The 13,925-nt window shown below is 38.3% G+C and overlaps 1 protein-coding gene across 1 annotated transcript; it reads right to left on the reverse strand.

Annotated features, from left to right (window-relative positions):
• Positions 1–262: 262 nt before the first annotated feature.
• On the reverse strand, positions 263–13,873 carry LOC119727747 (kinesin-like protein FLA10). Its single transcript, XM_038199790.1, has 20 exons — positions 13,751–13,873; positions 12,777–12,920; positions 12,576–12,623; positions 11,802–11,948; positions 11,269–11,340; positions 10,842–10,921; positions 10,446–10,565; positions 9,164–9,255; positions 8,873–8,903; positions 8,519–8,618; positions 7,681–7,818; positions 7,254–7,370; positions 6,727–6,831; positions 6,344–6,436; positions 5,967–6,063; positions 5,467–5,609; positions 4,557–4,718; positions 3,120–3,326; positions 1,619–1,769; positions 263–933 (listed from the first exon to the last, which is right to left on the reverse strand). The coding sequence occupies exons 1-20, from the start codon at positions 13,751–13,753 to the stop codon at positions 845–847; spliced, it is 2,139 nt and encodes a 712-aa protein (XP_038055718.1). The 5' UTR covers positions 13,754–13,873; the 3' UTR covers positions 263–844.
• Between the last annotated feature and the right edge of the window lie 52 nt (positions 13,874–13,925).

Below are 13,925 nucleotides of genomic sequence, written 5' to 3' on the forward strand. Positions count from 1 at the left end.
CTCTTGATTCAATTTCATCTTGAGAAAAGTTGCCAACAGATACACAAAATATTCAACCACCGTGACACATATCACTTTCATATATTTCTATAAAAAATAAGTACACTTATATCTCTAATTCAACCTATTCTTATAATTTCATTCAACAATGTCATTATTTACAGTGATTGGAAGCAGTTCTTATGAAATTGTACAAAAAGAAGTAAAACACTTTACAAAAAGAGAGAAAAAAAAGGAAGAGCAGATAGTCAGGACTTTTTTTAAGCTGATTGCATATTAATTTACAAAGAAGGGTTAAATTTGTACAGATACCAGCTACATATACATATGCATTCTTAGTATATAAAAAACTTAATAGTTTCATACAGCAATTGACAGTCTGACAGCAAATCGATGTTTGCTTCATGATAGACAGTATCCTTAACAGCAAAGATGCTACTTTTGCACATAATGACAACAACATGTACATGTATGTTAAGCACTCCACGGTCAAACTTAATTTATACAGAATGGTTGAAGTCTGTCACTTTGAAACTTTGTTTCAGCCTGTAGGGGATCTACAGGCAAATATTGTAGAAATTCAGGGAAGATTTTGTTATAGGGATGCCTTCCCCATACAGAAGAGATTTTGTGGAATTCATAAAAATGTCATTTTCTGCCTCTTCGTTTTAACTTTTCTATTCACCTTCCATTCTTAAACTGGTACGGTTAATATGCAAAAAGTGCCAGTAACAAAGGTCAACACTTTTGGCCATAATGGGTGCTCTGAGATCGTGAATATCATTTTTTGAAAGACTTCGCACACACAACTGCCACAGTACACAAATGAAAACGCTCAACAATTTTAGGAACGGATGGATGCTGCAGAGGTTGGCCTGCTCCTCCCACGATTGCCTCCCATCATAGAGATCTTGTCCTTGAATTCGGCAATCTCTGTCCAAAAAAGAAAAGAAAAAAATATGAGATATTAGGTATACAGGGTTCGAAATTAGCAGTAGCCCGCTAGCCAAATGCTAGTCAAAACAGCGGCGAGTCAAAAAATTATTGGGATACGGCAAAGATGAACGGACAGGAAGAAATAAATCATTAAATTCAGAAAGAAAACCTCATCAACTTGTGCCAATTTTATCAACTGTTTTGAAAGGTTCCATTATTAGATCGATTTATTACAAACTCTGTCAAAATTTGCCTCAGAATTGAGCCTGAAAATACGCCATTTGCTGGCTAGTGAACAAAAAAGTTAAGGTCGAACCCTGGGTATAGGAGCCCACTTCATGGATTTGCCGAGTAGAAAATAGTGCTCAGCATATTTTATTGGTCAGCAAAAAAACAGTTAGAACCAGTCATGTGCAATATACATTGTGTGGCATTTTAGCTGGTAAGCTGCTTTTGCCCTGAAAAATGTCTGTTCCTAGTAATTTTAACCTGAGTATTTGCGTTGGATTTAGTGCCATTTCATGTCAAGATTTTGATATGACAAAATTGCGGGACAAATGTCTAAATTTTGTTTGCAGATTGCGAACAAGTCAAATGAACTTCTTTCAACTCGTATTTGTACTCCTTTTTTCTGATTCATGTCACGTTCCAAACTTCTTTCCTTGTTACCCTGTACACATACCATGTTTGAGTGCCTGGTTCTCCTGTTCCAGCTCTGAGTTGCGGCTTGACAGGAAGACAGCATCTTGGATAGCATCCTCAAGCAGGCTGCGATAACGCTGCTCTAAGGCTGCCTTCTGCTGCTCAAACACCTCACGATAGTTGCGGAAGGTCTGAGGAATGAAATAAGTTAACAATCAACCCTTCTCCATCACTGTCATGGATGGCGCGGATAACCTGCAATACTTCAGAAGAATTTTGTTTCTGTGAACTTCAAACCATTTTGGACAACTGTTCTTCCATTTGAACTAAGATTGGCCTTAGTTTGGGGACGACAAAACTGAAATTGTATCCATATTTAATTGATTAACCATTTACATAAATTCAGTTGAATACCATGAGGCTGTCGTCCTTCCTCCGTCTCCACTACCCCTTTCTCTTTGTGCTCTGTATTTCTCAATGTTACTTTACTTCAGGATGAGGAGAGTTGTGCATTCTGTTCAGAAACTGTAGCTAGTGCCATTCCTTTCTTGTAGCTTCACGATTTAACCCAGTAACAAGAGCCAGAGTGTAAGGGACATGTTGCCTATGTGCACAGGTTGGCACACACACACACGCTGAATGTGCATGAACCTATCTCTGAGTGAGAGGAATTCACCTGAGCACTAGTGCACAGCAGTAACAGTACTTGTGTCTTTAATTATACACACTGTTAAGTGTTGTTTGGAGCTTTGCACGCTGGAATGGCAAGTAGGGAAATAGCTTTGCGGGTGGGTACATCATGGTCAAACTTCTTTTGCGAGGAAGTGTCGGTTCTGAAGAGAGGAAAATTTCGCTTCAACTTTGCGCAGTAGTGTACATTTTCGCCAACTTTATTGTGTGTGCTGTGTTCTTTGGGGTTGTACTGGTGCACATAAGATCTTAGCATATTTGTATGTATACGTTACAAGGTACCAGTCGAATCCAGAATTGGGCGTGTGCAACTTTCAATAACCAAAAAGACTTGAAGGATGCCCATTTATTTTAAACTGTGGATGCAGAAGTTAAGACAAATGTGATAGACCCCGAACGAGCAAGGAACACAAACCAAGGAGTTCCTCCATGAACACACACACACATGACTCTAAGAACACAAATCCGAATGCTTGCAAGACCATGGAATGACTTGACCCACAGGAAGTGTTACATAACACATTCTTGGGTGTCCCTCACTGTGTTATTAATGGGCTTGGTAGACTTTAGAATACAGCCCGAGGAAAAGTAAGCACAGCGGACACATGGGCATGAATCGTGCTCATGTAACGTGCACTGTAACGTGCTCAATTATCCGCCGAATCCACCCGGAGAAGCAAGCACGCCGGAGAAGTGAGACCGTGACACCGGTGGTGAGAGTAAGATCTCGACGTTTCGAAACGGTATACTCTGTCAATCTCCCAGAGTCTCCTGCAAAACTACTTCCTTACACTCTTTGTTATTTTCACCCTGGAGGGGGTACTGCAAAGAATCCATCCAGCCTAGCTTACCTGGAAGTGTTGTAACTGTTGTATCTCCATCTCCTCTCTGTGTTTAGTGTACGCCTCGTTCAGCTCCTGGCTCAGGAGACCTTTGACCTCATCCAGGGCCTGCAGCTGCATGGTCACCACGCGGCGTTCCTCCCGCTCCTTGACTAACTCCATCTCAAGCTCGATGGATTCCTCCTTGCTGTATGTGTAGCCTTCTGCAGCTTTTAACTGGTCAGACGAATAAATTGACGAGTTAAAGTTGGGCAAATTTTAAAGAGGTTGTGGAATGCTCGAAGACATTTCTGTCATTTTTCGGGTATATGTAGCCTAAGGTGTGATGAAATAAAAACGACTATTGTTTCTGTCATGAAATGAGTACAAAAGGTAGTTTTGAGAGCTGTTTTTCAAGTCCTGTCATGCCTGTTTCGACCCGAACGTGCAATTTGTGTAAAAGTCGTCGTTGCGGGCAGCAAACAAAACACAGTAAATCGTGACGTAATAAACAGGACTCCCGATGCAGAGTAGCATAAACGAGTCCTGTTTATTACGTCACGATTTACTGTGTTTTGTTTGCTGCCCGCAACAACGACTTTTACACAAATTGCACGTTCAGGTCAAAACAGGACCTGAAAAATAGCTCTCAAAAGTACCCTTTGTACTCATTTCATGACAGAAACAATAGTCGTTTTTATTTCATCACACCTTAGGCTACATATACCCAAAAAATGACGGAAATGTCTTGGAGCATTCCACAACCTCTTTAGGTTCAGAGTAGAGTTATGATTTGAGAGTATTTCTGATGTTCCAAACATCAGGCATGCAACTGGGAATTCAGAAAAAACGAGGAAACTCCAAACCACACAAGACTTTGTACAGTGTTTTTTTTCAATTAGTAGTGGCATTCGTAAGAAGTAAAAAAAATGAGGAAATCAGCGAATCCGAGGAAAAGTTGCATGCCTAAAACATAACCTTATTATCGAAGAAAATAAAATCAACTTCAGTGTCTGATGTAATTTATGCTCTTGCCTGCACAAAACGGACACTTTTCCCAGATTCTCCTAATGAAAACTGCAAAGAGTGGCTGCTTTGTATTATTTCAGAAAATAACAAAATGAATATAAGTTGTGCCATACATGCAGATTTGTATCCATTTTATTTCTGATTAAGCACCAAAAACAAGGAAAAATACTCCTAAAAAAGCCTGTTTTAACAAATTAATTATCATCATAAAGGAACAAGTTGTGATGATAAGTCTTCATCCTAAAAACTAATATTATTAATAAAACATGACATGACAATTTGAAATTGTGTCTTAAAATTTGCTGCTTTTTTTTTTAGCATCCCACATCCAAAGTCTATCTGTAGTAGTATGATTCCTGTGGTTCTTCACCCAAATCTACATAGGAGTCTACAGGGACGTGAACCCAAGACAATATTTTCCCTGCCATGTAGCCCGACCTGTATCTCTGCTTTCTGATGGTCCACCTCCATCCTCATCCTCTCCAGTTCATCCTCCAGCATGTGCACGTTTTCCTGCTCCTTGCGTTTCCTCTCCTCCGTCTTGGCCATACGCCACAGCTCAGTGTTGGTCTGCAGGTCAGAGTGCTGGCTACGCATATCCTGAGTGCAATCAAGTTAGATTCAACTGTCACATAAACGCCTCCGAGAATGATTGTGATATTATTCTTTGAATTTGATTTTTTTAGGCGGACTTCAGATAAAGTCTATTTCTGTTTATGGATGACTTCCACTAAGTATATCTGCAGCTCAAATTCCGTCTCAACTTCTCAAGAATTGTATGCATGCGCTGACTTGTTCATTTATGAATCTTGATAATCATAGAGTATGAAGAATTCCCTGAACTTGTAATGTCACTGTTTTCAACATTTACTGCCTTTCAATTACAACCCATTCAATTGTAAGCAGAAGATGATGTTCTACAAAATTAGATATCTTCAGGCATTCTCCTGGAGACAAACAAAAACACAGTGTTCAATTTAACCAGTTAAGGCCTGTAAAACTTTCAAGTTTTGTAAATGTGAAAATGAAAGATGCCAATTTTTTGTCCTTAAAAACACTTTTATCCCACAAGTTTTACACTATTTCTTTAAAATATGTGAAGCAGACATATCCAAGATTACAAATATCAATAAATTTGAAAATAGAAGAAAAAAAATTATCCCCATTCCATTTTGGCATTTTTCTCCACTACGATCTGTGCCCAGTTCCAACTCATTTTGCCACAAACCTTACATATTTCATGAACAACTAAACTGTTTAACATGCAAATAATGACTTTTTATGTCGATTAACACACTGAAATACTGAAATAGTCAAGCAACAAATAATGAAAGTGATGATAACTGACCTCTTTCTCCCTCTTCTGTCGATCCTGCAGCTCCTTCAGACCTCGCTTGACCTCCTTGAGATTCTCGCTCTCCTTCTTGACCTCTTCCTTGAGTTCATGGATGGCCGTCACCCGAGACTTGGTCTCTGCTTCGTTTGCTCTGCCTGCAAAGAAGGAGTGTTCAGGATTAGAGTGAACGGAGGTAAACAGCCCAAGGGATGTCAACATTAATATTATTATAATTATTATTATTATTATCATTAATCATTTCTGGTAATGAAACCAAGGATTCCTCAAAAGTGCCATCTTTCTCACTGAAGTCCTTGTGTATTTTTGTAAGGACTTCATTACAAGCCCAGCTTACAATTGTCACATGCTAAGTTACAAAGACTGGTTAAAAATGGACTTTCAATATAAGACTATTTCTGAAAAAATAAAACTTGAATGTGATCATGTACAATCAGCTTGAATGTGATCTTGAACTTCTGAGTAAGAAGTCTATATGATGCAGAGAAACCTACCACTTTCAGCCATCTTGGTGTAGTCCATGATCTTGAGTTGTAGTTCATCCTTCAGGTTGTCCACCAACTTGCGTCTCTCTTTGTACTCGTGCTGAAGCTGAGACAGCAAATGGTACACATTTTCTTGTATAAGCCTTAAATCTTATTCAAATATAGATTTTTTTTTTAAATTTAAAGTTCATTAATTTCATTTTGTGAAGCTGTTTTACAGCTTCAGATGGAAGCATTGCTCAACATGAGTTGAACAAATTGTCTGTTATAAATTTAGAAGATATCCACAATACACATAAAGAGTGAAAAGCCTTAGGCGGTGAGAAATTCAAATGAAAATTTTACTGACGTAATTTCTAATTTTAAAGACGACTGAGTAGACGTACCTGATCCTTCTCCTTCTGCATATATAGAACTCTGTCCTGGATCTCTTTGTTTCCCTTCCTCAGGCTGTCCGCCATCACCCACTGCATAATACCCTGTCCAAGGAAAAACAAGATTTATTAAGACAAATTTTGATTGAGTCTGTGCGCTTGTGATGATAAAAAGATCAAATCTTGTATATCTGTTGAACTCAAGGGACTTCATGACCCATTATTTGTTCTGTTTCTGGAACATGAAATCAAACAGTTCAAGTCTGAAGTTCAGAGTATTTCCATTTGGTTTAAATTTTAAATGCTTCTTAATGAGTCGCGCCAAACAGAAGGCTGTAGCAATAAACAAAGTCAATGTTTTGGAAACAGCCTTGGTTGTAAGGAAAGCAACTAACCTTCTTGGCTAGGTTGAGTTTCCTATCCTCCTCATACTGGGCTGACATCCTCTCTTTCCCATCCCAAGTCTGGCTCTTGGCTATCTGGAGATCCTTGATCAGTTCCTGCAAAGAATCACATCTAATGTTCAGTACGGAGAACCTTTTGTCAAGCATAATTTGTGCTTTTAACACTGACATGGTAAAAACTGCAGAGCTATTTCAGGGATTGCGTCAAAATACATAACAATGCAAGTCACTTGGGCCAATCGGTTGCATATAGATCCTTCCTGCCAATCCTGCCTGTCAATCAAACAGACCCCATTGACCAATCAGATCTCCAATCTGGGTCAGGTGACCACAGTAGCTTGGTTAAAGTCTGTCACAAAATGTACACAAAAAAGGTGGGCGAGGTTAACGGCTAAATCTGGAACATTCCATTTCACTGGCATAGGTTTATTTTGACTAGCTGGTGGGATTTTACGTTTTCTTGTGTATAAACTTTCTTGAAGAAAACAAAATAACAATGATCTAATGGGTTGACTCACCTGCATGCGTAACACGTCATCCTTGCTTGAAGCTTCTGTTAAGCTGCTGCCTGTCAGCTTCTCACGAAGACGTGAGATCTCCTCGCGAAGTTCATTCATCAAACGCTCACTGTCATCCTAAAACAGAAAAGTCAAGAGAATGCACATATTCAATGACTGCAGTTTTTTGGCAATTTACGTTCAATAGGGCATTGTAAAGAGCATTGTATCATATTTAAAAATTACATTCTCAAAAGATTGTCATGCTTTCCCTCAAATGTAGAATTGAAAATAATCTAAAGTAAAAAGCCTCATTGAATGATTGTACTTTTGGCAATTTACATTCTTCAGAAACCACACTTTTTCCGAAATTGCAATTTATGAAGGCTGCTGTCATACCCTTCCAAAATAAAATAAAATAGAAAGCTAATTCGGTTTAAATTCTTACAATGTTCTTCTTGACAGCGTTGGAGATGTTTTTGCAGAACTGCGCATACTGGAATGTAGTCAACGTCTCGTCATAGCTGGAGTCTGCAGGGGAGGCCAGAGCAAACATCACGGTGAAGGAATTGCCTCCAATGGCATCCTGTGACAAAAAGTGAAACAACAACCATTACAGTAGATAATAATTGGAAAAGCGCAAATATCCACCAGTATTGGTGCTCAAGGCGCTACATCATTATTACCCTGCTAACCGGACCAATGAAGTATTCCACGTACCATCTCAGCTACCTGGGGAGTATACAGCCATTTCGGTGAAACAGCTAAAATCAATCACAAAAACCATCTCTGCCCTCACAGGTACCCATTTACTCCTGGGTGGGGAGAAGCAATGAGTGACAAAGTGCCTTGCCCAAGGGCACACGGACCATAACCTCAGGCTGGACTCGAACCCACAGTCTGCAGAATTACCCCAGACCACAAATTCAATGCTCCAAACAACAAGGCCACGGCACTTAGATGAAATGTGTTGTTGTTTGGGGAGCAAGCATGTGTCCTTCTCGAAAAAATACCCTAATATGTCAAACTTGGTTACTGGTGTAGAACGGACTCAGGCAAGTCTCACAAATCGGGGCTGCTCATCTGTAGTACATACCAAATCATCTGAAGTAGTCATTTCTACTTCAAGTCACGTTAATTCATCAAAAACAAAGAAAGTATGAACGTAAACTTACATCAAAGGCAGAATCGGCAGTGTCGATTTCTCATACCAAATCAAACCTGTGATTTGCAGCTGTGGGTTTTTTACCCTTAAAAGAGCAGTTTCTTTACAAAAGAGAACTTACCTGCAGTAGTCTGGTGATCTTTGAGTCCCTGTAAGGCACATGACCTCCCTTCTTCTTAGGGTCACCAAGTGCAGAGATCACATTGGTCAGGGAAACCAGACTGCAATAAACAACAGGTGCATGTATAAACAAAAATGGCCGATTACACGGGAGACATTGGTTTCTTTCTCCAGGATTATGGCCAATCATTGACAATCAATGAATCGAATGCAGCTCTTTTTTGTCAGTGAAAGAATATTCAGAAATTTTCTCGAAGCTAATCAAGTCATTGACATTTGATTCTTAGTATTTTTGTACAGTCTGAAGTGCCAAAACTTGAATATTGACTTTAGAAGTTGCTGTTGCCAAACTTACCTTTTATCTTGGTTCTGCACGCCTTCAGATCCTGAAAATTACGAGAACATATTTTTAATGGTTATCCAAAGAGAATTATAAATAGTGGGAAACAGTAAGTTTTATAGTTCCATTTTCCATAGTTTTCATTTTTCATATTTGATGAGAAAAAATATACAAGTGATAAAAATGATATATTTGAACGTCTTTCTCAAAATTTAACACAATACTGTCGCAACATTTGTCAGTACACATAACCCCAGTGTTAACGCCTAAACTATGGAATGCCTTGGTTGGTTTGAATATACTTACCTGCTACATCTACCACTGCTATCTTGCTCCTCATACAGTGGGCTCCATCCGCATCCTTGTGCTCAACAGTGATAGTGAAGATACAGTGTGCCCTGGAGGAACGAGAATTCATCATGAACGTGGTTAGTTCTCATCGTAAGGAAATTCAATCTACCTATAAAGACCATCCAATGGTTTTGGATGAGCAAGCATAACCAAAAGGTAAGATATGAAGCTTTAGTTGATGGTGTAGCAAAATATGTAAGGCTTATAAAAAAAATGGTTCTGCTTCTGGTTTCCCTACCTACCCTATTCTGACAGCCCCTACCCTAATTATTTTATGGGAAAAATTAGAAAAAAACACCCAAAACCATCAATTTTAAACTTTTACCCTTGACTACACGCAGACGCCTCCATATGATCGTACACAAAAAAATTGGCCCCCCCAAAAAATTTCCTGCCTACCTGCCCTATATTCAAATGCCATGTAATCAGAAGAAGAAATATTTTATTTGTTTGGCCTGGTTTCAAACAAATCTCTTTTTGAGCTATTTAAAGGCTGTTTGAAAAGAACCTGTGCGTAGACAACTCTACCCATGAGTCCTTTTCAAAACCACATTTTCATAACTTGATTGATAAAAGCCAAAGAAGATTTTTTTTTTATGATGCTACTGCAAACCTTCCATATTTAAAGGGATAGTTGTAATCCTTTTTTTTTATCAGTAACATTTGTAATATCAGTGAACTTTTAATGGTTGCAAATCAGTCACAAAAGTCCTGTTAAAATAAAGTTACATTTTTTGCATGTATATAGAGTGCTTGTGTTTAGGCCCCCCCCCCAAAAAAGTCTCCGGTTTCTGGTATGGAGCTTGCCCAAAAAGTCGTGCAGCGATGCGGCTTGTTTGTTTTTTTCACCGTTACTTTTTTTTCAAATGTCGGCTGATGACTGCAAATGGTGCCCGACTAAACTTAGTGCAAATATATGGGAGTCCAGAGAGGCCACATTCTCGATCGTAACCCCATCTCAAAACACGTTAAAATTGTGCAGCAGCAGGATTCCAGTCAAACCAGTGAGTTTGGCGGTTTTCAGACATCATCTTTCATTAAAAAATTTTTTTTTTCCATTTTGCCGACGGGCATGGCTACGGCGACACCCGCGCATACCAGAAACCGGAGCCATTTTTTTTTTGGCCTTGTGGACTTTGCTATCAGCTTTTTATTTTCAGGAAGTTTTGTTTTTTCAAAGGTCTGAATGGGGTGTCTTTTCTGTCCTACTGATTGCTGCTAGGAATGACAGACTTACCTTTCTCTGTGTGCCATGACAACAGACGATCCCATCTTCCGTGCTCGGGTTCCTTGGTCGTAATACTTGGCAATATCCTCACCGCTCTTGCACACCAACTCGGATAGTCCATCCACGAAACTGAATCAAACACCAAACAAATTTTAAAATTTCATAAAATACAAATGGTTGCTCAATCAAGTGACCAATTAATCAATTACTGTTATACTACTGTACTTCAATTGGCAATATCCCCGACAAACTTCAATCCTGGATTTGATCAACAAGTATGAACAAATTCAAAATCGTATTCTTAGTTTAAAAGAAAATAAGTTAGTTCCAAGGTCGATTGTTGTACTTTATATTGTATTTTTCTAAAACTGTGAATGTTGCTGTTTTCTCACTTATTTTACTCACATTCCAGCTTGAGGGTGCTGCCTGATTTTCATCGGATTACTGTGTGGGTTCAGCAAATCCAAGAAATTGTCGTCCAAAATCTAGAGATGGAGAAACAAAAGAGGTTCTTTGTAACTGTACAATGACTCTTAGTTTAGCTTAACTAGGGAAGTGCACCAACTTTTGAAAAGCAGTTTTAGGGGCTTTGATGAAACAAGAAATTTTTAAACATCATGCAAAATATTTTTTCCCCTTTTTTCCCCAATAAATCCTTTGCCTTTCCAATTTGCTTGTGTTTTTTTTCAAAGCAACCTTCTATTGAACTTGGGACGTAGATTAAAAGCCATCAGATCAGGAATGTACTGCTCTTAGCAATACATTAAACTGCAATATTGATAGAAACATTTTAAAAAGTTATTCATGTAGTCACAAGTGATTTACTGCATACCTCCACAAAAGAGACCGAGACAAAGAACATCTTGGATGATTCATCGATGTGCTTGAAGAGGCTACGATTCAACTGCAAGGAGGAAAAATGTAATACTGTTTAAAGATTGGAACAAGCGTGATCATGATCTATGTCCAGAGAGTATCTATCTGAAAATAGATTAATTTTATTTTAAGCAAAAATATGGCACTTTCATTACTCTAAAGTTTGAAAACAATGAACAACCAAATTTATCATTTTCATTGCAATCATGGTGTAACCCAATCTTGTTACTGTTAACTGTTTTTCAACCTAGTAAGACTTTAAATGTTGCAATGCTTGAAGGTAACAAATAAAAGTATCAAGTCAAGTAAATGAAGGTTTCAGGTTTATATCCGTACTATTACAAAGCCAGTAAAACACAAGAAAATATAAACCCGACTTAAAATAACAACATGGGGAGGTCAGACAATAAGCCGAAGCTTGTACTCATTCTGCCCCCTTCGCAATTAGTCTTAGTGAATTCTTTAAACAAGGCAATGACGACGTCTCACCATGGTAACGACGCCAGGATCTTCCATAGTCCCTGACAGCAAGTGAGTCTTTCCACTTCCAGTTTGTCCAAACGCCATCAGGGTCACATTGTATCCCTCTAGGGACTTCTTCAGCAAAGGCTCCACCTGCTCCTTGTAAATCTGGCTCTGAAATAAAGACAAAAATCACAAGGTTTCAGATCTCCATTTGGAATATTATTGTTGCCAATAATATTCTGTAGCAATATAGATAAGATATGTTCATATGTAATTTAAGAGTAACTCTTCCTGCTTTTTTGGTGACATTTTGTTCGTTTGAAGCAACAAAAGAGTTCAAAATCTAATGAAGGATACTGAGCAACTAACCTGATAAAGTTTCAGCTAAGCTTCAGCTGTACATTCCGAGAAAAACAGCATTCTAAGATCTCAATTTCAAATCAAAAGTTACTGAATCATGTTTTGAATTGTTTTGAATTGCAGCTATACGCGACGTCGCGCACTGATCCGACGAATTATAACAACCGCGCGCGCGTGTGCGTGGTTCCAATACTTGTGCGCGCTGCGCTGAATAACAAAACGAACTACTAATTTAAATTTTCCTACGGTGCTTCTTAAGAATCACCGTTGGAAATGCCTTCTTTCGTTGATTACTTCAAAATGACAGCTTCCCAGAAAGAATAATTTCACAGGGAGTTTAGTTCCCTTACTATCTTTCAACCAAGTTTGTTTTTCAACAATAATTACGCCAGTTACTTTTCGGATGGCTGCAAATGATGGACTCTAGCTTTAACTTACAGCTCTAACGTCCCAGAAATAGCTTGCATCAAATGTGAAAGCACTCTCCTGCAGGAAAAAAAAACAAGCTTTATCTGTCATTGTTCTCTTCAATTATTGGGAAAAGACAATGAGCAGCGGTAACACAACAATTAAAACATTGCAAATGAGAGAGTGAGAGACATATTTATTGCTTCAAAGTTTTAGTAAAATATTACTTACCTTTCCAGTTCCTCCTTGTTGGGGACTCTGTATAGTCGTCTTATCCCCCGTCATCTTCACGATCCTGGTCGCCCCTTTGCTTTGTTCTGAATCTATGAAGGGACGGCATCGGGCCACCACCTTTATACCAACCTTCTCGGAAGACTACACAGGACAGAGAATGAACACAAATTGACTTAATACACAATTAATCAGTGCTGATATGGATCAATATACTGTTTGGAACAAAAAAGTGTCAAGAGTCAAGAGCAAGTTAAAAATGGACATCCAAAGTAACTAAAAAATCAAAGAATTATACCTACCTGCTTACACATAACCCTTTTGTTATATGATAGCTACATTAGTGTTGCACCAGTTTTATAGTGCGCTGTCTTTTTCTTTTTCAATTAAAATATTTCAATTAAAACTTTGTTGTTGTTTTTTTTTCAATGTAAGAATTTATTGATTCTTCAACATTTACATGTCATTTACAATCTTGACTTCGATGGAAATTGTAATCTGAAAATTGGGGACTCCTAATTGAATTTTTGGTAGCAGGCCCTAAAAGTTGTTAATCTTAACATTTAGGACTAGGCCTTGGCCGATTATTAGGCCTATGGCTCTTTTTAATTTTAGCTGCCTATGATATTTAATTTAGGCCAAACTTAATTCTGATTTTGCTTTATAAGTTGCGTCAGAATTGATGACAAAAAAGGAACCATGTCTACATTATCAACTTCTTTTGTAAGTCAGGCCTATCAAAGTATCATTTACCAAGTTGTGACCTAGTTCTGAGAGAAGGAATACGCCTATGTTGTTTTATACCATAAATCATAACTAATGTCACACCATCACGCTCAGTCACACCGCAAGGCACATTTGTCCGGAAATTGGGCTACCAGCTTCAAGCCTTGCATACGAGGAAAAATTAATGGTATTTTTCACGGAAGAAGGCTTATCAACAAGTACTACTTGAGCTCCCTCGTTAACCTTACCATTTTTAAACGATCTTGTCAATTCAACGGTATTTTTGCCGATTTATCTGGTACTTTTTAAGTGACGAAGGAAGTAGTTTACACTAGAGCCTGGCAACTTGTGACGTCAATGTGCCACTTAATTATGCCTCGTGCAAAATGTTAAAAATGTATTTTTTTTTAAATTTTATATTTG

Source organism: Patiria miniata, unplaced genomic scaffold, assembly GCF_015706575.1.
Source record: "Patiria miniata isolate m_02_andy unplaced genomic scaffold, ASM1570657v1 HiC_scaffold_20, whole genome shotgun sequence".
NCBI lineage: Eukaryota > Metazoa > Echinodermata > Asteroidea > Valvatida > Asterinidae > Patiria > Patiria miniata.